Below are 26,436 nucleotides of genomic sequence, written 5' to 3' on the forward strand. Positions count from 1 at the left end.
AAGAAGGAACTCAGCCAATTTGGGTACATCCAGACGGTTCTCCACACCCCCGAGCAGAGACAATACCTGAGTATATGGTTTGGTATTTCTGGGTACCACATCCCTTTCTCGTACCTGCTTCCATGCGTCCGATTGTTGGTTGTGTGGTAAGTTAAATGCCATTGTGTCAAAGCGGTTGTTTATAAGTATGCTTTTACTTTCACAATTCAGGGAACCCTACGACCAAGGACCGATGCAAGTGTGTTGATATGAGGGCAAGTGCCCTCACTTAATTTTGAAAGAAACATAAGAAAAAAAAATTGAGTAGTAAAAGTATGTGATTTTTTATAACTCTTTTGATAAAAAATGCCATCACTTATATTCCACATTGCTAAATGCCCTCACTTGTGTCTCACATTGCTAAATGTCCTCACTTGAGTAGTAAAAATATGTGTTTTTTGATGGCTCTTTTGGCAAAAAATATCCTAACTTATGTTTCTTTTGGTAAAAAATGTCCTCACTTTTAATAGTATGTGTTATTTTTTTTTGTTATAAATTTATACGTATACATTGCCCTCACTACATCGAATTTCTGGATCCGTCCCTGCCTATGACGAGTGGAGGAGTTCTTGAAAGAGGTGCTCGATGCAAAAGGCTTTGGAGTTCGCAACGCAAGAGATCACATCCACCTTTGTATATTAGCTAGGGAATAAGGGAGCCGACGCATCCACATCTACGAATCATAGATACTTCATATCGCTCGTTTTAGACAAAGAAGATCAAAATTAAAGAATCACATTAATTCAGGGACCATAATAAGTGTAATTAAAACTTTAGTGTTAAAAAATAAAAATTGAGCAGCTTTGATGTTCGCATTATTATTCAAATCAGACACTGTTTTCAACTTTGAAGTGTTGACTTCAAGTCCTTTCTTCGTTTCATCACAATGGCGTCTTCATCCTGGAATCATCAATGGATCTACGACGTGTTCATAAACTTCAGAGGAGAAGACACCCGTCACAGCTTCGTTTCTCATCTCTATGCTGCACTCTCAAACGCTGGAATCAACACTTTCCTTGACGATGAGAAGCTTATAAAAGGATCCGATCTGAAACCATCACTGTTGCGAGCTATAGAAGGTTCTCGTATATCCTTAGTTGTTCTCTCCACCAACTATACTTCATCAAGATGGTGTCTCGATGAACTCGACAAAATCATGGATTGCCGTGGAACTTATGGCCAGATTGTTATTCCCATTTTTTATGAAGTTGATCCATCACACGTACGTAAGGGTACGCATGCTTTTTCTTTGGCAGCAGCTGGAGGAGATGGATACGTAGAGGTAGACGTGGGGATGAAGTGGATGCGTGTGCTCAATCAAGTTGCAAATTTGTCTGGTTGGGATTTAAGCACCTTTAGGTAAATCAATACTTCCTTCCTTCATAGATTCTTTTATTTGAAAATGAAGCAGGTTTTGACCTTATATAGCATTTCCTTATTTATGCTCATAAGGGTTAGCTTAAGTGGTAAAAGCTAGGGGACATAAGGGTTGAGTGAAATGAAGGGTGAAGGGTCCAGGATTCGAATCCTGAGGAAGACTAATCTACTGACATTTCTAACAACTAACATTTACCTATAAAAAAATGCTCATTTTTGTTTGTTTTGTAATTACTTATTATTGAAGGACTCAAGCTGAAGCAATTGACAAAATTGTTAAGGATGTTTTGACAAAGCTAGAAAAGGCGGTTTTGTTTATTACCGAGTATCCGGTTGGATTAGATGCTCAAGTGGAAGAAGTGATTGGGTTTAGGGAAGATCATACAAAAAATGTTTTTACAGTAGGGATCTGGGGAATGGGAGGATTGGGTAAGACAACCTTAGCCAAATCCATCTACAATAAAATTCATGGTGAATTTGAAGGTACAAGTTTTATTGAAAATATTAGAGAAGTTTGTGAAAATGATAGAAGAGGGCATATTCATTTACAAGAACAACTTCTTTCAGATGTCCTGGAAACACAAGTGAAGATACATAGTACTGCATTTGGGATAAGTATGATTAAGAAGAAAATTTCTAGGAGAAAGGCACTGGTTATACTTGATGATGTGACCACGTTTGAGCAATTAAAAGCCCTATGTGCGAATCGTGAATGGTTAGGTGTCGGAAGCGTACTAATTGTTACCACCAGAGATGTACACCTACTTAATTTAATTAAAGTTGATCGTGTCTGTAGAATGAAGGAAATGGACCAAAATGACTCCCTTGAGCTTTTCAGTTGGCATGCTTTCAGACAAGCAAGTCCGAGAAAAGACTTCATTGAACTCTCAAGAAATGTAGTTGCTTACTGTGGAGGATTACCACTAGCTCTTGAAGTCCTTGGATCTTACTTACATGAGAGGAAGAAAAAAGAATGGAGAAGTGTATTGTCAAAACTGAAGATGATTCCCAATGATCAAGTCCAAGAGAAACTCAGAATAAGTTATGACGGTTTAAAGGATGAGCTGCAAAAGGATATATTTCTTGACATATGCTGTTTCTTTATTGGGAAAGGCAGAGCCTGTGTTACAGAGATATTAAATGGGTGTGGACTTCATGCTGATATTGGAATAACTGTCCTCATAGAGAGGAGCCTTGTGAAAGTTGAAAGGAATAACAAGCTTGGAATACATGATCTGGTTCGAGACATGGGAAGAGAAATTGTTCGTGAAAGTTCAACAAAAGGGCTTGGGAAGCGTACTCGATTGTGGTCTCCTGAGGATGGACATGATGTGTTGACAAATAATACTGTAAGAAATTTCTCTGTATAGAGTTTCAAACTTTTCATTACTCTCCATAATCTTATCGAGATGATTATTATTTTTTTTTACTTGTTTTTTCTATTCATAAATATGCACATGATGTTTTTCCTTGTCATGTTCATTCAAAAGTGTAGTTAGGTTGCACCACCGCAACTTTATGCTCCATTTTCTAGTGAGTAATGAAAAGGGCTTCCCCTTACTTTTCTCTGCTTTTTCTTTTCTTCACATGTAAGGAACAGAAACTGTTGAGGGATTGGTTTTGAACTTGCAAAGAACCGGTAGGATTTCCTTCAATGTTAATGCTTTCAAGGAGATGAAGAAATTGAGACTTTTGCAACTTGTTAGTGTTGAACTCAAAGGAGGTTATAAGCACCTTTCCAATTTTAAGCATAAGTTTAATTGTTTGGAGCAGCTTCTCTATTTATATTTCTAACATTCAAGCGATAAGGGTAAATGAGGCAATTTTTGGTGACTAAGTGTCTTTATTTGTTAATTATACTCCAAAATATTGTTTTGAAGCAGCTGTCATAATATTGTTTTTCTTTTATCTTGTTTGTTTATTGTGATAGTTCTAGTTTATACACCGGTAAGGAAATACTGAGCTTTTTGTTGTATTTTGGACTTGGGTTTTAGATGTGACTCTTTTTGTATGCAAGCTATAAGCTGAAGAACTTTTGTACTTATATTTCCACTTAAATTGCACTTGGAGATCAAATCCTCTAAGAGATTTTTCTTACCATTTGTCACAGCAGTAGGAGATCCATGTGCTGAATAACAACATACGTTGATACTCTGCTAGGCGTAGAACGTTCACACTTTGCAGAGACAAAAGTCACTAGCAGGTTGCTTAATGATAATTGTTATTGCTGTTGAGTTATAGGCTCCATGTAAAAGATGAGGAAGAGAAAATCATCAAAGATGTTTTCCAAGTTGCTTTCTCTGTCTAGGTGTGTTCACAATTTTAGTACTTAATTACAGTTCAATTGCTCCGAACATGTGGCCTTTGTTCTGTTTCTTTTTGTTTGTTTCAGGGAGTTGTTTGGATAATTAGTTTCACTGTATATAACCTAAACTTTTTTTTTCAGCTTGCTTTCCTTGCACGAGATTAAAAAGGAAAGACGCATGCTTCTGAAAGCCCAAATTAGCCATCTGATTCCCCTTCACTTTTGAATAGATAGTTCGTGAAGTATTTAATGTAAAAAGATCAATGGATAGATAGTAATCATTGCTTTCAGTTTCAATGTCCATATAAATATGATGAACATGCTTATAGTTATAGGCATCACAAGGCACTTGAACATTTGCATAGTAAATAGTTGTGATATTCTCATATCCTTTTCTTTCTACCTCTTCAGTTTTCACATGACTTCATGATCCTCATACACAAGACAGTTGTAGCTTCAAATCTCTCTTACTTTTACCACAGTTGTACCGGGATCTATACCACCTTTAGACACATAAATATATGACTGCTCTAAACCGGAGCTATGCTCTAACCTGGAGCTAAAATAATTTCCTTACAGCATGGGAGATGCAAGGTTGCTAATTAGATTGCTTAAATACTATTCTGGTGGGCCCAAATTGACATATTGGATTTAAGCAACCCAAGTATAATTTGCTCCAACCAAGATTGCTTATTTTACTTTTATTTGGGTCCTACTATACCTCATATATTTATATTATTTTAAGGTCATGACTTAAGTTCATGAATGAAAAAGAAAATATAATTTTTTAATCAAAAAGTAAGAAGAAAGAGAATAAAAAATCGTTGCTTAATGAAGATAAAATGTTTTATGTTAATTAAAACTAAACAATTACTAAATAATGACAATACAAGTTTTAAACTTCCGTATTGAATACAGTATTTTATATTTCGTATTCAATACGAAAGTTTATATTCCGTATCGATCAAAACCTCCATTGATGACCACCTCAGTTGCAAAACTTACCCATTGCCAAAACAAACCATTCCAGCCATAAAAAACTCTAATTAATCATCATGAAACTAGCCCGGGGTTGAATGATTGAACTAATTTAAAGTAAAATGGTGAAAATGAAAACTTACCTCTAGGTTGAAAATGATGAAGAACAGAGGTTATGGACGCTTTGATGAAGATGATGAAGTCCCAATATCAAAACCCAACAAGCTTGGATCAATCAGAAGTGGCAAGAAGTTTTTTTTCAAAGGGGGGGGGGGGGAAAGGGTTTGAAGGAGAGGAAAAGTTTGGAGCAAATGAAATGAATTTGAAAATGTCTCTGCCTTTACAAACTAAAACAGTTACATAATTTTATATCCCGTATTGGATACAAAATTTTATATCTCGTATCGAATAAGTGGTATGAACTTTAACGTAATTTTCCCACTTTAAGTGGGGTGCCGAGCCCCATACTTTGACGGAGCTACAACTCCTCTCTGTCCCTTAAAAGGGCGTCCCCCCTAATATGCACCACTTTTGGAGTGGTGGTGCAATTTTACACCTCTTACTTTGACCAGTTATAGTAAGTCAATACATTATTTTTTTTAAAAAAGTATTATTAAAAGTTTGTTATATATTAAATTTGTTTAAGAAAAGATGTGTTGACCTGTTACAGCAGGTTAAAAAAAGTGGTGTAAAATTACACCCCTTTAAAAGTGTATATTAGCCATTAGGGGTCACCTACTTTTATACGATATCTTTAGTCTATTTATAATTGGTATGTTTATATGTTTTCTCAGGGTAAATGGTCAGATTGGTCCCTAAATGTTCCCACCGACTTCAAAGTCATCCCTGGAAGAATTTTATTAGGCTTGTGGTCCCCAGATGTGGCAAACGTCCGTTATATTAGTCTCTGACGTTAAAACCTCTAACGGACGTTAACCCTTTACTGACATGGATTTTTTTTTCCCCATTCAATCCCTTTCAATGGCGGATGAAATTTCAGGATTCAAACAACGAAGCTTCACAAATTAAAGGTTGATGAATTTGGGATTCTCCGCCAAATGTTACGGTTCATCTTCATATAGATGATTTCAGGGACTAATTTGAAGGGTTAAACATAAACCCCAACGTCTATTTCCACGTGGGCATTGAATGGGAAAAAAAAATCCATGTCAGTAAAGGGCTAACGTCCGTTAGAGGTTTTTAACGTCAGGGACTAATATGACGGACGTTTGCCACATCTGGGGACCGCGAGCCTAATAAAATTCTTTCAGGATGACTTTGAAGTTGGTGGGAACATTTAGGGACCAATCTGACCATTTACCCGTTTTCTCATGTTCCTATTATTGTACTGGGCAGTGGGCACCCTCTTGTGCCTTATTTTAATGCTATTTCTTTGCCATTCAAAAAAATACTCACCACAGTCCAGAAAACAAAGGTATCCTTCCTGCTACTCTGCATTTTGCATTTTTGCTGAATCGTTGACTTCAATTCCTTTCTTCGTTTCGTGTCGAATTGGAATCATAATGGCTGCTTCATCCTCGAATCATCAATGGATCTACGACGTGTTCATAAATTTCAGGGGAAATGACACCCGTGACAGCTTCGTTTCTCATCTCCATGCTGCCCTCTCAAACGCTGGAATCGACGCTTTTTTTGACGATAAGAGTCTTGAAAAGGGAGATGAGCTGAAATCAGTACTGTTGCGAGCAATAGAAGGGTAGGGTCTCGTATATCTTTAGTGGTTCTCTCCCCAAACTATGTTTCATCGAAATGGTGTCTTGATGAACTCATCAAAATCATGGAATGCCGCAGAACATATGGCCAACTGGTTATTCCTATATTTTACCATGTTGAGCCGTCGGACGTGCGTTATCAGAAGGGTCCTTTTGCTTTGGAAGTAAATTCAAGAAGAAGAGGACGCCGAAGGGAAAACCTGGTGGGGTGGAGGACCGCGCTCCACGAAATTGCAAATTTGTCTGGTTACGATTTGAGCACCGACAGGTAAATCAATACTCTTTCTACTTTCTTGAAAAAAAGAGAGATGCTAATTCTGTCATTCTGTTTTGTATTTATCATTTGTTCATTATTATTGAAGGAGTGAAGCTGAAGCAATCAATAACATTGTTAAGAATGTTTTCGGGAAATTATACATCAGAGTGATGTCCATTACCAATTTTCCGGTTGGATTAGTATCCCGCTTGCAAGAAGTGATTAAGTTGATTGAAAGCCAACCGAGCAAAGTTTGTATGGTAGGGATTTGGGGAATGGGAGGGTTGGGTAAAACAACCACAGCCAAAGCCATCTTCAATCAAATTCATCGCCAATTCATGTGTGCAAGTTTCATTGGAAACATTAGAGAAGCTTATGAGGATAGAAGAGGGCCTATTGATTTACAAGAACAACTTCTTTCTGATATCCTAGAAACTAAGGAGAAGATACATAGCATTGAAAGAGGGACAGCTATGATTAAGAAAATTCTTTCTGGGAAAAGGGCTCTGGTTATACTTGATGATGTGACCACATCTGAGCAATTGAAAGCCTTGTGTGGAAATCGTGAATGGTTTGCATCAGGAAGTGTAATAATTGTTACAACCAGAGATGTGCGGTTACTTAGTTCACTTAAAGCTGACTATGTGTACAAAATGAATGAGATGAATAAAGATGAGTCGCTTGAGCTTTTCAGTTGGCATGCTTTTGGCGAAGCAAGTCCAGAACAAGACTTCACTGAACTCTCAAGAAGCGTAGTTGCTTACTGTGGAGGGTTACCTCTAGCTCTTGAAGTCCTTGGATCTTACTTAAATGAGAGGGAGAAAAAAGAATGGAAAAGTGTATTGTCAAAACTAGACAGAATTCCCAATGATCAAGTGCAACAGAAACTCAGAATAAGTTACGATGGTTTAAAGGATGAGCTGGAAAAGAATATATTTCTTGACATATGTTGTTTCTTTATCGGTAAAGACAGAGCCTATGTTACAGAAATATTAAATGGCTGTGGATTTTATGCTGATATTGGAATAACAAGACTCATAGAGATGAGCCTCCTAAAAGTTGAAAGGAATAACAAGCTTGGAATGCATGATCTTGTTCGAGATATGGGAAGAGAAATTGTTCGTGAAACTTCAACACAAGATCCCGGGAAGCGCAATCGGTTGTGGTTTCACGAGGATGCACATGATGTTTTGACCAAAAATACGGTAAGAATACATACATATATATATTTTTTGAATAGCACTGGCAAATCAAAAGCTAACAAGATTGCAGAATACTCAGTAGAAAATGCAGAACTGGAACAATTTCTGAATATGAAAGCTTGATTGAAGAAGAATCCTGAGGAAGAAGAAGATAACAGAAACAGAGAAGCTCAACTGAATCCCAATTCAGTTGAAGCTCTCTAACTACCTAACTGAATCAACAACCCAACAATATGCAAAAGCTAACTAACTATGAACCATGGGTTCCTATTTATAGTCTCTCTAACCACAAGGTTTATTAAGCACTAATCTAATTATTAAGCACTCAGCTAATTCCCCTTATTGCGTCTGACATAGACTTTACTGATAAGAGGCTTCTGCATCCTCTTGACCCTATCAGAATACATATTGAAACTTTTGAGTTTTCAATATCCCCCACAATCTTTTCAGGATCATAAAACACTTTGTTTTGCTCTGCTGGAGGTTTATGTATAGAAAATAAAAACTGTTTTCCTTACTTTTTCTCTGTATTTATATTCTTCACATATAGGGAACAGAAACTGTTGAGGGATTGGTTTTGAATAAGTATTAGGTTGCACCACTGCAACTTTATGTTACATTTTCATGTGAGCAAATGAAAAGGGCTGCCCCCCTTACTTTTCTCAGTTTTTTTTTGTCACATATAGGGAACAGAAACTGTTGAGGGATTGGTTTTGAAGATGCAAAGAACAGAAAGAGGTTGCTTCAATGCTAATGCTTTCAAGGAGATGAAGAAGTTGAGACTTTTGCAACTTGATAGTGTTGACCTCACTGGAGACTACCAGCATCTGTCCCATGAACTGAGATGGGTCCATTGGAAAGGATTTACTTCCACATTTATACCCGATCACTTTTATCTGGGAAATCTAGTTGTTTTAGAATTAAAGTACAGCAGCATTAAACAAGTTTGGAAGGAAACCAAGGTATAGAACTCAAAGGTTGATGACTATAGGTGGACACCACTATTTTTCCATATTCTCCAAATTTTTCTTATAAACATTTATCTTCTTGCAGTTGCTGAAGAAGCTAACCAAGGTATAGAACTCAAAGGTTGATGACTATAGGTGGACACCACTATTTTTCCATATTCTCCAAATTTTTCTTATAAACATTTATCTTCTTGCAGTTGCTGAAGAAGCTAAAAGTTCTCAATCTCAGTCATTCAAAGGACTTGGTAAACACCCCTGATTTTTCAAAACTACCGAATCTAGAAGAGCTCATTCTAAAGGATTGTCCAAGTTTGTTCGAGCTACACCCTTCCATCGCATATCTCAGTAATCTTCTTCTAATAAATTTGGAGGGCTGTACAAGCCTTACCAATCTCCCAGGGAAGACCTATCAGTTAAAGTCAGTTAAAACTCTCATCCTTTCGGGTTGTTCAAAAATTGACAAGTTGGAAGAAGATATAGTGCAGATGGAATCCTTGACAACACTTATTGCAAAAGATACAGCTATAAAGGAAGTGCCTCATTCAATATTAAGATTGGAAAGCATAGCATATATATCCCTATGTGGATATGAAGGATTAACACGCGATGTTTTTCCTTCTCTCATTCGATCTTGGATTTCACCAACAATGAATCCCCTATCCCGTATTCCCCTATTTCCGGGCATGTCATTGTCTCAAGTTTCTATGGATATACAGAATTATAGATCAGGCATTTTATCTTCATGGCTTAGCAGCCTATCAAAACTTAGAAGTGTTTGGATACAATGTCACTCGGAGATCCAACTAACCCAAGAGTCAAGAAGAATTCTTGATGATCAATATGATGTAAATTCTATGGACTTGGAAGCATCATCATCATATGCATCACAAATCTCAGATTTTTCCTTGAAATCACTTTTGATAAGATTGGGAAGTTGCCACACAGTCATTGAGACTCTTGCCAGCAGCATACCACAGGTGTCTTCTCTACCTTCTCAGCTGTTACTGATCTTTATTATTAATTAGGGAATTATTTTCTGTTTGCATTTGTTTGCTTAAAGCTGAAAGTTTCCATATGATACGAACTTATTCAAGTATCTGCGCAATAAACTAATTTAAGTTTGATCATAAGGTCACGTCTGTCACATAGAAGTGGACCAATGTTGTTTCAATAATTGCATTTTGTTTTTTTGTCTACACTGAATCACTAAAAAAATGTATTTTTAGTGGCATTGATACTGTTAAATTGTGGCACCACAAGTGTTGTTCTCGGCATTTATCTTAAATGCCACTACCACGGATGCCACAACTGGTTTGGTGGCTGTTTTTGCTTAAATGCCGTTTTTTATGCCACAAATTGCTTCAGTAATTACTGGCAGCTTTTAAATGGCATGAAAAGGCCACAAATTGCACCAACCATTGTATTAACCTCAAATTTTACTGATACGTTGTAAATGCCACAAAGTACTAGAAACATGTAACATAGTGAGGATCAACTATCTCATATTATACGAAAAGAACAAGATAATATGCCTATAGATTGACATGTAGTATATATAACACTCCTGTTTGCCTCTAGATCTACTTTAAACATGTCACCACTTGATTATTGAACTTATTAAACATAACAAACACTAAATTTCAGTTATGGTAAATTTATGTGTATGGTATAATGGTAGTAGTTATATCCATTCTCAAAATTAACTCTAAGGAAGGTGATGATTCACATTCTCAACAGTCTTTTGTTGGCAAGAAAGGAATGACTTGTATCCATTCCACAATTTGAGAAGGAGTGTTGGAAGTCAATCTTTAGAACATTATGAGAATTATATATTCAGTTATAGGGATTGTGGTAATCTTTTTCATTCGGTAAGAGTTTTGCTGCCATTATTGATGCATGGAATAGGTTCTAACTTTCTATTGTTAATGATTGCGTTACAAAATTATTAGTTAACTTTTCTTTGTTTTTCTTCATGCAACATATTATCATTATATTTAACATTCACCTTTTGAAATTAAGAATGACACATTACATGGCATGGAGAGTCCATTTGAATGATTAAATAACCGAATGTATATATGTTCTTGATACAGGGATCGACAACCAACGCTTCTAGTAATTTTGTCCTTCCGGGTGGTGATGATCCTTCTTGGTTAGCCTATAAAGGTGAAGGACCTTCTGTACATTTTCAAGTTCCAGAGGATCGTGATTGTTGCTTGAAGGGAATAGTTTTATGTGTTGTTTATTCATCAACACCTGAAAGTATGGCAACTGAATGTCTTACAAGTGTCATGATAAATAATCACACAAAATTCACCATTCAAATCTACAAGAAAGATACTGTAATGTCCTTTAATGATGAAGATTGGGAGAGTGTAAAATCAAATCTTGATCCTGGTGACAATATGGAGATTATTGTTTCTTTTGGGCGTGGATTGACTGTTAAGGGAACGGCTGTGTATCTAATTTATGCTCAGTCAATCATTATGGAAATTCAGCCATCAATTACTGTGGAAGTTGAATTTGAGCCATCTGTTAATGGGAAAATGGAGCCATCATCTGAAGTGAACATACATCCATCGCCTAACTTGAAAATGGAGCCATCACCAAAGCCAACTAAAACTATCTTTACAAGACTTGTAAAGAGAATTGGAAAATGTTCATGCTTGAACCAGAATTGAGATTTCTACAATTTCTGATCGGGCAAGGTGTTGTCATAATATAGGATTCCCTTGTTTTATGTGTTTTGCAATATTTTCTAGGAGGGAGGAGGGACAGCACCATGTTTTATGAACATAGAGGAGAAATGGATAATTCATGTGGTTGATGTGCGTTTAAATGAATACAGTTCTGAAAATGTTAAGAGTTCATTTCTTGTTTTTCTGGCCCTCAAGATTTCTGGACTAGATGCTATGTAACAGCTAGATAAAAGATGGTATAAATGTGCAAGTCTAGAGAAGGTTGCTGGGTATTATTAGTATAAAGCAGTTTTATGTGTGGAGTGGGGAAGTTTGAAGTATTAGATTCAGAGGGAATCATGTGAATAATAATGTATACACACTACAGGAGGTTATTGTTCCTTCAAAATTTTATGAAATGGAAGATTGTGCAGTCAATTCCATTACTCTATTAAATTCACTGCCTAGGTTGTGCTGATGTGAGTTTTATATTATCTCTATTACCATTTTTATGTCTGTATTACTGTGATCATGCTTCATTCAATATCAGATGGTAATTAGTAGTGATAAATGTTTCTTTAATTCATGCAAATGCAGCTTAGTGCTCAAAAGATAGAACACTCTGCAGATAGGGATCAACCTACAACTCATCCGAGATAGGAAGGAAGGCCGCAAATTTATCTATCTTATAAAGCAAAGTTTAGCCTGTAAGACTTTAAATAATCAAATTGCAATCATCCCTAACTTGCCTTTTAATATTATATTGTCGTTTGAAATTCATTTCTAGGAGAAGCTTTTATGAACATACATATAGTCTCTGTCAAGAAGACATCTATCTATATTTTATATAGGGTGAATCAATTGATGTGAGAAACCATGATTCCTCAAAGCAGAAGCCTGAAGAAAATGCTTTTATAAAGCTAAGGCAGGAAACAACAATGTGCATTATGAATATAGATGGTTATAGGTTAGGTTGGTGGCTTATGACGTAGTTTATGATAGCAATTCCGCAAGTGTACGGATTGATCGAAATAATACAAAAGATTGCCGAACCACAGGGATAGTTGTTGATTAATTTATTCTAAGAGTTTAGTGTTCAGAATATGAAAAAGAAAACAATATAAGTTCTTCTTTGATTCTGCAAACTAAGTTCTCTACCCATCAAACTTATAATTTGTCTTTACTTTTCCTTGTTCTAAACAACTCTTGCTGTTGTGAATTGGTGCTTCCCCAATCCCTGTGGTTCGACAATTCTTTTATATTACTTTGAGCGTACCGTATACTTGCGGATAGCGTATCACATATGATCTTTAAGGGAACTTAAAATTTAAAAACTCCTTCCTCTCACTTATCTCCTTATTTCTGATATAAGGAGTTTCCTGTGAACGCAGGAAGTATATTCAATTTCTTTTGTCCTTAGATGTGTTTATCTTTGACATTTGAAAAAGCTTTTACTAGTTCAAAAATATTCCCCCATGGATGCTGCATGTTTATCAACGAAGACACTTGAACTTTACAAGAGCATAAGCCATACATGTTACAGGTTGATCTGTGTCTTATCTATCTGTTTGCACATGCTCAGTTGTTTTGTGTGCTGTGTGGTGCCTATAATCACACTCAATTAACACTACATGATCAACGTGCACCCCAATCCAATTTTGAGTTTGAGTTTTCTTAGATTTTTCATTCACAGATCATGCACTAGTCTGACCATTTTGCTTATTTAACTAGCTTTGTTGCAACTCTTAATTTATTTGTATATATGCAGAAACAAGTAGTATTGGTGGAGAGAAGGAGTGGTACTAGTATTGGGGGTTTGGGTTCATAGATTACGGATGATGGGATGAATACGAGCTACTGAGGAGTAAATTAAAAGGGGTGTGGAGAACCACTCCTTCTAGGGGAGGGGAGAGTGCATTTTAAAATAAGAGGGGAGGGGAGTGTAACAAGTGTATGTGTCAAGGGAGGGGGTATATTTTACTCTAATACTTATAAGCACAAAAGAAATAATTGACTTTAAAAAAATAATTGGCTTTATTCCCATCATGATGTGCATGTCCCCATCTTGGGTAGTTGACTTAAAAAAATAATTAAATAACAGCACTTGGAGGGGTTAATGTAGTTTACTTATATACGATATCTTGAATCTAGCTAATTAGTAGTTGTTAAGTATTTATAGTATTAGTTGGTATGTTTCTTTGTTTTCTCTTGTTCGTATTATTGTATTGGGCACCCTCTTGTGCCTCTTTTTAACGCAATTTCTTTGCCTTTGAAAAGAAACTCTTATATATACTCCACAGTCCACAAAACAAAGGCGTCCTTCTAGCCACTCTGCATTTTGCATTTTTGCAATATCTTCTGAATCGTTGACTTCAATTCCTTCCTATCACCGAAATCAAATAACAATGACTTCTTCATCCTCAAATCATAAATGGCTCTACGAAGTGTTTATCAATTTCAGGGGAGAAGACACCCGTAGCAGTTTCGTTTCTCATCTCTATGCTGCACTCTCAAACGCTGGAATCAACACCTTCCTTGACAATAAGAGTCTTGAAAAGGGAGATGAGCTGAAACCAGAACTGCTGCGAGCAATAGAAGGGTCTCGAATATCTTTAGTTGTTCTTTCCCCAGACTATACTTCATCTAGATGGTGTCTTGATGAACTAGCCAAAATCATGGAAACACATGCAAATCATGGCCAGGTGGTTATTCCTATATTTTACCACGTTGACCCGTCACACGTGCGTTATTGGAAGGGTTCTATGTCTTTGAGCGCAATTGAAAAAAGAGGATGCACATATGAAGATGCGCAAAAGTGGAGGACCGCGCTCTACCAAGTTGCAAATTTGTCGGGTTATGATTTCAACTCCCCTAGGTCAATCAATACTCTTTTGAGCTTATGATCTTTCCTTATTTATGTGTGTTTTGTATTTATTAACTATTTTTTATTATCATTATTGAAGGACTGAAGCTGAAATAATAAATGAAATTGTTAAGAACGTTTTGCGGAATATAGACATCAAAGGGATGTCCATTACCGATTTTCCGGTTGGATTAGTATCTCGCTTGCAAGAAGTGATTAAGTTGATTGAAAGCCAATCAAGCAAAGTTTGTATGGTAGGAATTTGGGGAATGGGAGGGTTGGGTAAAACAACCACAGCCAAAGCCATCTACAACGAGATTCATCGCGAATTCATGTGTACAAGTTTCATTGAAAACATTAGAGAAGTTTGTGAGAATGGTAGCAGTGGGCATATGCATTTGCAAGAACAGCTTATCTCTGATGTCCTCGAAACTAAGGAGAAGATATATAGCATTGGAAGAGGGACAGCTATGATTAAGAAAATACTTTCTGGAAAAAGGGCTCTGGTTATACTTGATGATGTGACCACATCTGAGCAATTGAAACCTTGTGTGGAAATCGCGATTGGTTTGGATCAGGAAGTGCAATAATTATTACAACCAGAGATATGCGATACTTAATTCACTTAAAGCTGACTATGTGTACGCAATGAAGGAGATGGATGAATACGAGTCGCTTGAGCTTTTCAGTTGGCATGCTTTTGGAGAAGCAAGTCCAAGAAAAAACTTCATTGAACTCTCAAAAAACGTAGTAGCTTATTGTGGAGGGTTGCCACTAGCTCTTGAAGTCCTTGGTTCTTACTTAAATGAGAGGAAAGAAAAAGAATGGAGAAGTGTATTGTCAAAACTAGAGAGAATTCCCAATGATCAAGTGCAAGAGAAACTCAGAATAAGTTACGATGGCTTAAGGGATGAGCTAGAAAAGGATATATTTCTTGACATATGTTGTTTCTTTATTGGTAAAGACCGAGCCAATGTTACAGAAATATTAAATGGCTGTGGACTTTATGCTGATATTGGAATAACTCTCCTCATAGAGAGGAGCCTCCTGCAAGTTGAAAGGAATAACAAGCTTGGAATGCATGATCTTGTTCGAGATATGGGAAGAGAAATTGTTCGTGAAAGTTCGACAAAAGATGCTGGGAAGCGCAGTCGGTTGTGGTTTCATGAGGATGTCCATGATGTTTTGACCAAAAATACGGTAAGAATACATATTGAAACTTTTGAGTTTGGCCTATCCCCCACCATCTTTTCAGGATCATAAAACTCTTTGTTTTGCTCTGCTGAAGCTTTATGTATAGAAAATAAAAATTGTTTCCCTTACTTTTTCTCTGTTTATTTATATTCTTCACTTATAGGGAACAGAAACTGTTGAGGGATTGGTTTTGAAGTTGCAAAACACCAGCAGAGTTTGCTTCAGTGCTAGTACTTTCAAGAAAATGAGAAAACTGAGACTTTTACAACTTGAATGTGTTGACCTCACCGGAGACTACCGGCATCTGTCCCGTGAACTGAGATGGGTCTATTGGAAAGGATTTACTTCCACATTTATACCCGATCACTTTTATCAGGGAAAGCTAGTTGTTTTAGAATTAAAGTACAGCAGTATTAAACAAGTTTGGAAGGAAACCAAGGTATAGAACTCAAAGATTGATGACTATAGATAGTGTTGCCACAATTTTCCCATTTCTCCTAATTTTTCTTATAAACATTTATGTTCTTGCAGTTGCTGGAGAAGCTAAAAATTCTCAATCTCAGTCATTCAAAGTACTTGGTAAACACCCCTGATTTTTCAAAACTACCGAATCTAGAAAAGCTCATTCTAAAGGATTGCCCAAGTTTGATCGAGCTACACCATTCCATCGGAGATCTCAATAATCTTCTTCTTATAAATTTGGAGGGCTGTACAAGCCTAAACAATCTCCCAGGGAAGACCTATCAGTTAAAGTCAGTTAAAACTCTCATCCTCTCGGGTTGTTCGAAAATTGACAAGTTGGAAGAAAGTATAGTGCAGATGGAATCCTTGACAACACTTATTGCGAAAGATACAGCTATAAAGGAAGTGCCTCATTCAATATTAAGATTGGAAAGCATAGCATATATATCCCTATGTGGATATGAAGGATTAACACGTGACGTTTTTCCTTCTCTCATTCGGTCTTGGATTTCCCCAACAATGAATCCCCTTTACCGTATTCCCCTATTTGCAGGCAAGTCTTTGTCTCTAGTTTCTATGGATATACAGAATTATAGTTCAAGCATTTTATCTTCATGGCTTAGCAGCCTGTCAAAACTTAGAAGTGTTTGGATACAATGTCACTCGGAGATCCAACTAACCCAAGAGTCAAGAAGAATTCTTGATGATCAATATGATAAAAATTCTTTGGACTTGGAAGCATCATCATCATATGCATCACAAATATCAGATTTTTCCTTGAAATCACTTTTGATTAGATTGGGAAGTTGCCACACAGTCATTGATACTCTTGCCAACAGCATATCACAGGTGTCTTCTCTACCTTCTCACCTTCTATTGATCTTTATTGATCTTCATTGATACTTTAGGGAATTATTTTCTATTTTCATTTGTTTGCTTAAAGTTGTAAGTTTCCATATGATACGAATTTATACAATTAAGTAACTGCGCGATAAACTAATTCAGTGTGATTATATGGTCACGTCTGTCACATAGAAGTGGACCAATGTTGTTTTAATAATTGCATTTTGTTTTTTTTTCCTACACTGAATCACGATCTACACACTGTTAAATTGTGGCACCTGTGGCACCACAATTGTTATTATAGGCATTTATCTTAAATGTAACTACCACGGATGCCACAACTGGTTTGGTGGCTGTTTTTGCTTAAATGCCGGCGGTATATTTATGCCACAAATTGCTTCAGCAATTACTGGCAGCTATTAAATGCCCCTGAATTTTGCCTACATTGTACTAAGCTCAAATTTTACTGGCACATTGTAAACGCCACAAAATACTTCATAAATGAACTTTATAGATTGAACAAGATAATAGGTCTATAGATTGACATGTAGTACATATAACACTCCAATTTGCCTCTAGATCAACTTTAAGCAACTCACCACTTGACTATTGAACTTATTGAACATAACAAACACTAAATTTCAGCGCATATAAAAAATCATAACATAAGTAATAAATTTCAGTTATGGTAAATTTATGTGTAAGGTATAATGGTAGGAGTTTTGTTGCCAAGAAAGGAATACTGGAATCCATTCCACAGCTTGGGGGGGGGGGTGGAAGTCGACCTTTAGAACATTGTTATAATTATATCTCAGAGTTAGAGATTGTGGTAATTTTTTTCTTTTTGTAACAGTTTTGTAGCTTTCATTGATGCATGGAATAGGTTCTAACTTTCTAGTGTTAATGATTGTGTTACAAAACTATTAGTTTCCTTGTCTATTTTTTTCTTCATGCAACATACTATCACTGTATTTAACATTCACCTTTTGAAATTAACAATGACACATTCCATGGCACGGGAAGTCCATTTGTATGATTAAATAACCGAATGTATGTTCTTGATACAGGGACTGACAACAAACGATTCTAGTAATTTTTTCCTTCCGGGTGGTAATTATCCTTCTTGGTTAGCCTATAAAGGTGAAGGACCTTCAGTGCATTTTCAAGTTCCTGAGGATCGTGATTGTTGCTTGAAGGGAATAGTTTTATGTGCTGTTTATTCATCAACACCTGAAAATATAGCGACTGAATGTCTTACAAGTGTCATGATAAATAATCGCACAAAATTCACCATTCAAATCTACAAGCAAGATACTGTAATGTCCTTTAATGATGAAGATTGGGAGAGTGTAAAATCAAATCTTGATCCTGGTGACAGTATCGAGATTGTTGTTTCTTTTGGGCGTGGATTGACTGTTAAGGGAACAGCTGTGTATCTAATTTATGCTCAGTCAATCAATATGGAAATTCAGCCATCAATTACTGTGGAAGTTGAATTTGAGCCATCAGTTAATGTGAATATGGAGCCATCACCAGAAGTGAACATGCAGCCATCACCTAACATGAAAATGGAGCCATCACCAAAGCCAACTAAAACTATCTTTACAAGACTTGCAAAGAGAATTGGAAAATGTTCATGCTTGAACCAGAATTGAGATTTCAATAATTTCTGATTGGCCAAGGCTTTGTCGATCATAATAAGGGATTCCCTTGTTTTATGTGTTTTGCAATATTTTCTAGGAGGGAGGAGGAACAACGCTATGTTTTATGAACATAGAGGAGAATTCATGTGGTTGCTGTGTGTTTAAATCAATATGGTTCTGAAAATTTTGTTAAGAGTTCATTCTTGTTATTCTGACCCTCAAGATTTCTGGGTATTATTAGTATACAACAGTTTTACGTGTGGAGTGGAGAAGTTTGAAGTATTGGATTCTGAGGGAATCATGTGAATAATAATGTATGCACACTGCAGTTTTATGGAATCAATTCTATGATGTATGTTGCTCTATTATATTCACTGCCTAGCTGGCGTTTTGATGTGATTTTTATTTTATCTCTATAACCATTTATATGTATGCATTGTTGTGCTCATGCTTTACTCAATAACAGATGGTATTTAGAGTGATAAATGTTTTCTTTAATTGATGCAAATGCAGCTTAAAGCTCAAAAGATAAAACACTTTGCACACAGCACAGGGATCAACATACAACTCTAATTCTTCAAGAGCATCCGAGATAGGAAGGAAGGCTGCAAACTTAGTTATCTAATAAAGCAAATTTTAACCTGTAAGACTTTAGATAATCAAATTGTAATCATCCCTAATTTGCCTTTAATGCTATCATGCTATGATTATTAATACCCTCCACTACTCATAGAGTGATAGTTACGAAAGGGGTTAGTCTTCCAGCCATATGATTAGCTAGAAATATCAAAGAAAGACTATAGTTGTTGGGAGCAATTTGCTTCAATAAAAAATGCACTAGAGTGGTGGTTTTATTTACGGGTGAGAGTGAATTCATGCGTGGAAAAAATGCACAAGAATGGCTAAGATTGCCATAAATCGAAAACAATTCGCTTGAATGAAAGCGATATATGAAAGTCACTTCACTCAATGAGAATTGTGGATTTTGCTTCGATCAATGTGAACTGCTTCTAAGATGCATCACAAGGAGAGAATCTCTGCCATGAAATCTGTGTTGCCTGAGTCAATTTGTGTTTCCTGCCACCTCACGTGACACATGATTCCCTGCAATTCACAAACACATTGACTAATTTGATGATTAATCTCCGAGAAATATTGAAAACATAAATAAAAATAAATTTTAATATAATTTTCAAAGTTTTTTTCCTAATATATCTATATAGAATAATATTTAGTTGACAAACCAACTCCACTCCACTTGATTAGATAAGGTAGAATGAGAGAGAAATGAGTTATATGATTTATGATATGACAGAAAATGCATGAAGAAAAATATGTGAAAATAAGATGAAAGAGAAAATCAAATGTATATGTAATTATGTATCATTACTCTATCAATAGATCTATAAATAAAGTAATATAAAATATAACCCGTGTATCACATGGGTATAACAGTAGTCACCTAAAATAAAATCCATAATAGACGAAAGGGTGTAAACCATTTTGCATTTTTGCCTTATCTTATTCGAAGAGTTGACTTGACTTGACTTGACTTGAATTCCTTTCTAGTTTCTTCGTCTCATCACAATGGCTTCTTCATCCTCGAATAATCATCATCAATGGATCTACGATGTGTTCATAAACTTCAGGGGAGAAGACACCCGTGGTAATTTCGTTTCTCATCTGTATGCCGCCCTCTCAAACGCGGGAATCAACGCTTTCTTTGATGATAAGAGTCTTGAAAAGGGATATGAGCTGAAACCAAAACTGTTGCGAGCAATTGAAAGGTCTCGAATATCTTTAGCAGTTCTTTCCCCAAACTATGTTTCATCTATATGGTGTCTTGATGAAATCGCCAAAATCATCGAACCCGGGCTAGAAGGAAATACACATTCACCACCCCTTGTGGGTTATTTATGCTCATTCTGTTAGTGAGTTTTGTATTTATCATAATTATTATTATTGAAGGAGTGAAGCTGAAGAAATTCATGAAATTGTTAAAGACGTTTTCCGGAAACTAGATGTGAGACTGATGTCCATGACAGATTTTCCGGTTGGATTAGTAACCCGCTTGCAAGAAGTAATTAAGTTGATTGAAAGCAAATCGAGCACAGTTTGTGTGGTAGGAATCTGGGGAATGGGAGGGTTGGGCAAAGCAACGACAGCCAAAGCCATCTACAATCAGATTCATCGCAAATTCATGTGTACAAGTTTCATTGAAAACATTAGAGAACTTTGTGAAAGCGATAGTACCAGAGGACTTATTCATTTGCAAGAACAACTTCTTTCTGATGTCCTGGAAACTAAGGAGAAGATACATAGCATTGGAAGAGGAATAGCTATGATTAAGAAAATACTTTCTTCGAAAAGGGCTCTAGTTGTACTTGATGATGTGACCTCATCTGAGCAATTGAAAGCCTTGTGTGGAAATCGCAAATGGTTTGCATCAGGAAGTGTAATAATTGTTACAACTAGAGATGTGCGGTTACTTAATTCACTTAAAGCTGACTATGTGTACAAAATGGTGGAAATGGATGAAGATGAGTCGCTTGAGCTTTTCAGTTGGCATGCTTTTGGAGAAGCAAGTCCAAGAAAAAACTTCATTGAACTCTCAAAAAACGTAGTAGCTTATTGTAGAGGGTTGCCACTAGCTCTTGAAGTCCTTGGATCTTACTTAAATGAGAGGGAAGAAAAAGAATGGAAAAGTGTATTGTCAAAACTAGAGAGAATTCCCAATGATCAAGTGCAACAGAAACTCAGAATAAGTTACGATGGATTAAAGGATGAGCTGGAAAAGGATATATTTCTTGACATATGTTTTTTCTTTATTGGTAAAGACAGAGCCTATGTTACAGAGATATTAAATGGCTGTGGACTTTATGCTGATATTGGAATAACTGTCCTCATAGAGAGGAGCCTCCTACAAGTTGAAAATAATAACAAGCTTGGAATGCATGACCTTATTCGAGATATGGGAAGAGAAATTGTTCGTGAAACTTCAAAAAAGGAGCCTGGGAAGCGTAGTCGATTGTGGTGTCCCAAAGATGCACATGATGTTTTGACAAATAATACTGTAAGAACTTCTCTTATATAGACTCTGAAACTTTGATACAACTACTTATATTTTACTTTTTTCTATACATATCAACAAACTCCGTTTCTCTTTTTTTTTGTTTTGTTTAAGGTTATGTGTAAGAGCTCTTTGATAGTTATATATCTTGATTAAAATATCCTTATTTATTAAGTGAATTATGTAAAAGAGATAATGATACTAATAGGTTAAGTAATTGGTGTGGAGATATGTGAAAATTGGATGTGTGAGAGATATAATTATAGTAATTTGGGTGAGTAATAGTGAATAAGTATCACCACTGCAACTTTATGTTTCATTTTCATGTGAGCAAATGAAAAGGGCTGCCCCCTTACTTTTCTCTGTTTTTTTATTTTGTCACGTGTAGGGAACAGAAACTGTTGAGGGATTGGTTTTGAAGATGCAAAGATCAGACAGAGGTTGCTTCAATGCTAATGCTTTCAAGGAGATGAAGAAGCTGAGACTTTTGCAACTTGATAATGTTGAACTCGCAGGCGATTATGGGCATCTTTCCAAAGAATTGACATGGGTCTGGTGGAGAGGATGTGTTTTCAAACATATATCAAGTGACTTTTATCAGGGTAATTTAGTTGTTATGGACCTGAGACACAGCAATATTGTACAAGTTTGGAAGGAAGACAAGGTATAATATTACCATTTTGTTTTTAAACTCAGTGGTTTATGACAATTGTAATTTCTACCACCTATTCTTTTTCCATTTTATTCTCGAAAATTTCTCTTATACATTTTAACTTCTTGCAGTTTCTGGAGAAGCTGAAAATTCTTAATCTCAGTCATTCTAGGTACTTGAAAAAAACCCCTGACTTTTCAAGGCTCCCAAATATAGAAAAGCTCATCATGAAGGATTGTCCAAGTTTGAGAGAGATGCACCAGTCCATTGGAGAGCTTAGTAATATTGTTCTAATAAATTTGAAGGATTGTACAAGCCTAAGCAATCTCCCAAGGAAAATCTATAAGTTGAAATCTTTGAAAACACTCATCCTTTCGGGTTGTTCAAAGATTGACAAACTGGAAGAAGATATAGTGCAAATGGAATCCTTGACAGCATTGGTTGCCAAAGACACAGCAATAGTAGAAGTTCCATATTCAATAATAAGATCAAAAAGCATTGCATACATATCCCTATGTGGATATGAAGGATTATCAAGTGATATTTTCCCTTCTCTCATTTGGTCTTGGATGTCACCATCAACAACAATAAATTACCAATTTCGGATCTCCCCATGTCGGGGCATGGCACTGTGTCCAGTTTCGATGAATATGCAAAATTATAATTCTGGTGATATATCACCATTGCTTCCCAGCCTTTCAAATCCTAGATGTGTTACGATACAATGCGGCTCGGGGATTCAACTAACACAAGAATTAAGAAGATTTCTTGATGATCAATATGATGTAAGTTTTGCTGAAACAACAACAACATCACATACATCGCAAATCTCAAATTTCACCATGAGATCATTTTTGATTGGAATGGGAAGTTGCCACTTAGTCACCGATTCTCTTGGTCAAAGGATAGCACAGGTTCCTTTTCTATCTTCTCACCTTTACTGATCTGTACTAATTAGGAAACTTGGGATAGTTTTCTATTTGAATTTATTTTCCTTAAAACTAAAAGTTCCCATATGATATGAATTTATTCAAGCATCTATACGAAAAACTATTGGATTGCTTGATTTCATTCATATATAGATCTATTTCCTTATTTTTAGGCGATATATTATTTGTTCATATTTTTACTAGTAATTAGGAGATTCCATAATTGAGTCAGGTTAGTTTCCTATATGTTGTACAAACCTTGTATTGTTTTCTATCATCAAACATAAAGTTCATATGTTAGATAACATATTCTAACCAGACATTAGAACACCAGATGTGGGAGACTCTGCTTCCATGCACAAGCCCTAACTCAGTCATTTAAGCAATTTAAGCATCTGTACCTACCGTCAATGGTGGGTCTGATAGCGGTAGGTATGCATTTAGGGTTTGTAAAATCAGTTGTTGAAGAAAGGAACATTCTAGCAAAATTGAGTGTTATTTAATTTTGAATTTTTTATTTTTACTTGGTGGTGCACCCATGGATCACTATTTTAGCTGGTTCATGCTCGCTGCGGCCCTAAAATTGAGTCAAGATTTAGGCGGTGCCACCCAATTCCTCTTTTTTCCATGTCTCTTTGTTTCTTCACTTATAAGCTGAAGGTGTGTCATGTTAATATTTTCGAACCCACTCACCCACCTTTTCATATATTATATGTACCTATTGCACTATAAGTTGCTCAAAAAGTCCATCTGGATAACATAATTAAACCTCAATAACCAAAAATATGTTCATCATACAGGGATTGGCATCCAGTGATTCTTACAACATTTTCCTTCCGGGTGACAATTATCCTTCTTGGGAAGCCTTTACAGGTGAAGGAACTTCAGTACATTTTGGTGTGCCTGACCATGATAGTGATTGTAGCATGAAGGGAATACTTTTATGTGTTGTTTATTCATCAACACTTGAAAACATTGCGACTGAAAGTCTTATTAGTGTCTTGATTATTAATTACACAAAATTTACCATCCAGATATTCAAGCGAGACACAGTAATGTCCTTTAATGATGAAGATTGGCAGGGTGTAATATCAAATCTAGGTTCTGGTGACGATGTGGAAATTTTTGTCGCTTTTGGCCATGGATTGATTGTTAAAGTGACCGCTGTCTATCTAATATATGGTGAGTCAAATGCTATAGAAATTGTGCCATCAATTAAGGTGAAAATAGAGCCATCACCTCAAGTGAACGTGGTATCATTACATAATGTGGAACTGGGGCCTTTACCTGAAGTGAATATGCAGCCATTGCTTGAAGTGGAAGTGGAGCTTTCACCTGAAGTGATTGTGCAACAATCAGCTAAGGTGGAAATGGAGCATTCACCTGAAGTAAATGTTGTGAAGAAAAGGTCTTGCTCCTCCAACTTTAGGCATGGTTTTGATGATCACAACAACACTACAAAGAAGAAAAAGAATTGAAGACCTCTAGTTAGAGGAGTGAAGGTTGTAATAACTAGATTTATTGCTTTCTTTATTGCTTACTTAGTAGGTTTTTAATTCTAATGAAAAACACTTAAGTCCTTCATGGTGCAAACAACCAATCTGGGTAACAGATTACCAGATTTCAGTAATAGATTACTAGGCTGAAACAGTGCAGTGGTAGCACAGGTGTTTGTTAAAAACACTTTCTTTTCTCTCTTGGGTCATATAAGAAGTTGAATATGATTGTATGAGAGGTTGGGCACGAACATATAAGGCTTTCTCACTTCCATAAACACACAACACACTTTTACATTAGATTTGAGATTTGAGAGCCCATTATCAAAAGGATTCCAAGTGTTCTTTATCTTTGGTCTTCTCTCTCAATTGAATGAGGATGAATGTCATTGCCTGCATATCTCTTCTTCTTCATTGATCAATTCAAGAATTGAATTGTGCACCACAGAGTTTGGTGTGGAAGAGCATATAAGGTTCTTGTTCTTGCTTGGTTGATAAGATGTAAGGTTCTTGGTGTAATTGCTTTGGTTTCTTATCACAGTGGAAAAAATCCCATCTACCAAGATGGGGACTGGATGTAGCCTCATCCAAACAGTTGAGGTGAACCAGGATAAATCTCTGGTGTGATCCTCTCAACTCTCATTTCTTTAATTTTTGCAATTAATTTGGTTTTTAGAGTTCTTATTTAAAAAATTGGGGCTTTTGAGTTTGCAAGTTAATATGGTTCAAATTGATTCATTATATGTGCTGCTTTTGATTGCATAAATCTTATGAATGGTTGAATTAGATGTTAATATCGTTTCCGTCGTAAAAATATGAGATTTGCATGAACTTTGCTTTTTGGTAACAGATTACCATTCTCTAGTAACATATTACCTCTAAACCGTTCTGTGGTAATCGACTTCCCTGGTTTGGTTGGTTTGGTAACAAATTACGAGAATTTTCTGACTTAGAAATTTGTAATCTTTTTGATCGGTGATAGTTTTAAGAACCTAATGGGGAAATGGAGCCTTCACCCGAAGTAAATTTGCAGCCATTGCCTGAAGTGGAAATGCAGCCTTCACCTGAAGTGAATGTGCACCCATCATCTGATGTGGAAATAAAGCCTTCACCTGTAGTAAATTTGCAGCCATCAGCTGATGTGGAAATGGAGTCATCACCAAAGCCAAATATCTTTACAAGACTTGCAAGGAGAATGGGAGAATGTTCATGCTTGAGCCAGAAAAGAGGTTTCAACAATTTTTGATTGGGAATGCCTTTATCCTAATATGGGATTCCATTGTCTTATGTGTACTGCAATATTTTTCAAGTAAGGAGGAAGTACAACGCGATGTTGTATATGCATAATGAAGAATTCATGTGTTTATTGTGATTCTGAAAATGTTTTGTAGAATATAATTATATAAACATTCCAATTTTAAGCATAAGTCCACTAGCGAGCTTGGAGCAGCTTCTCTATTTATGTTTCTAACATTCAAGAGAAATGGGTAAATGGGGCAATTTCTGATGAGTAAGTGCCTTTATTTGTTAATTATAATTTCTTATCTTGTGAGAATCAACAGTACTGACTTCCAAATATTTTGACACATTAAATTTAGGTTGGCATCCTCTGGACGCGTGGGAAACAGGAAAAGCTTTACACAAGACGAGATTCATACGCAAAAGTCTAGAGTTGGTGCGAGGTATTATTAGTTTACTGCAGTTTTATTTGTGTGAACTTCAGCAAATGGAGAACATGAAGTCAATTG

At 36.1% G+C, this 26,436-nt stretch overlaps 2 protein-coding genes and 1 pseudogene across 8 annotated transcripts; all 3 read left to right on the forward strand.

Annotated features, from left to right (window-relative positions):
* Positions 1-879: 879 nt before the first annotated feature.
* On the forward strand, positions 880-4,123 carry LOC130745923 (disease resistance protein RPV1-like). Of its 7 annotated transcripts, none has more exons than XM_057598352.1 (5): positions 880-1,398; positions 1,664-2,765; positions 3,011-3,139; positions 3,527-3,724; positions 3,863-4,123. In XM_057598352.1, exons 1-3 carry the CDS (start codon positions 926-928, stop codon positions 3,038-3,040), a joined length of 1,605 nt encoding a protein of 534 aa, XP_057454335.1. In that variant the 5' UTR covers positions 880-925; the 3' UTR covers positions 3,041-3,139; positions 3,527-3,724; positions 3,863-4,123. The 7 variants fall into 7 exon arrangements, with proteins under 7 accessions (XP_057454335.1, XP_057454334.1, XP_057454337.1 ...); XM_057598351.1 differs by having other exon boundaries at positions 3,530-3,724; XM_057598354.1 differs by having other exon boundaries at positions 3,017-3,139.
* Positions 4,124-6,108: 1,985 nt separating this feature from the next.
* LOC130745922 (disease resistance protein RUN1-like) lies at positions 6,109-11,974 on the forward strand. The gene is made up of 7 exons (XM_057598350.1): positions 6,109-6,416; positions 6,512-6,700; positions 6,795-7,893; positions 8,577-8,852; positions 8,944-8,964; positions 9,056-9,835; positions 10,952-11,974. The coding sequence occupies exons 1-7, from the start codon at positions 6,223-6,225 to the stop codon at positions 11,537-11,539; spliced, it is 3,147 nt and encodes a 1,048-aa protein (XP_057454333.1). The 5' UTR covers positions 6,109-6,222; the 3' UTR covers positions 11,540-11,974.
* Positions 11,975-12,161: 187 nt separating this feature from the next.
* LOC130743578 (uncharacterized) lies at positions 12,162-24,939 on the forward strand (annotated as a pseudogene).
* The last annotated feature ends 1,497 nt before the right edge of the window (positions 24,940-26,436 follow it).

This window comes from Lotus japonicus, chromosome 3 (genome assembly GCF_012489685.1).
Source record: "Lotus japonicus ecotype B-129 chromosome 3, LjGifu_v1.2".
Taxonomy (NCBI): Eukaryota; Viridiplantae; Streptophyta; class Magnoliopsida; order Fabales; family Fabaceae; genus Lotus; species Lotus japonicus.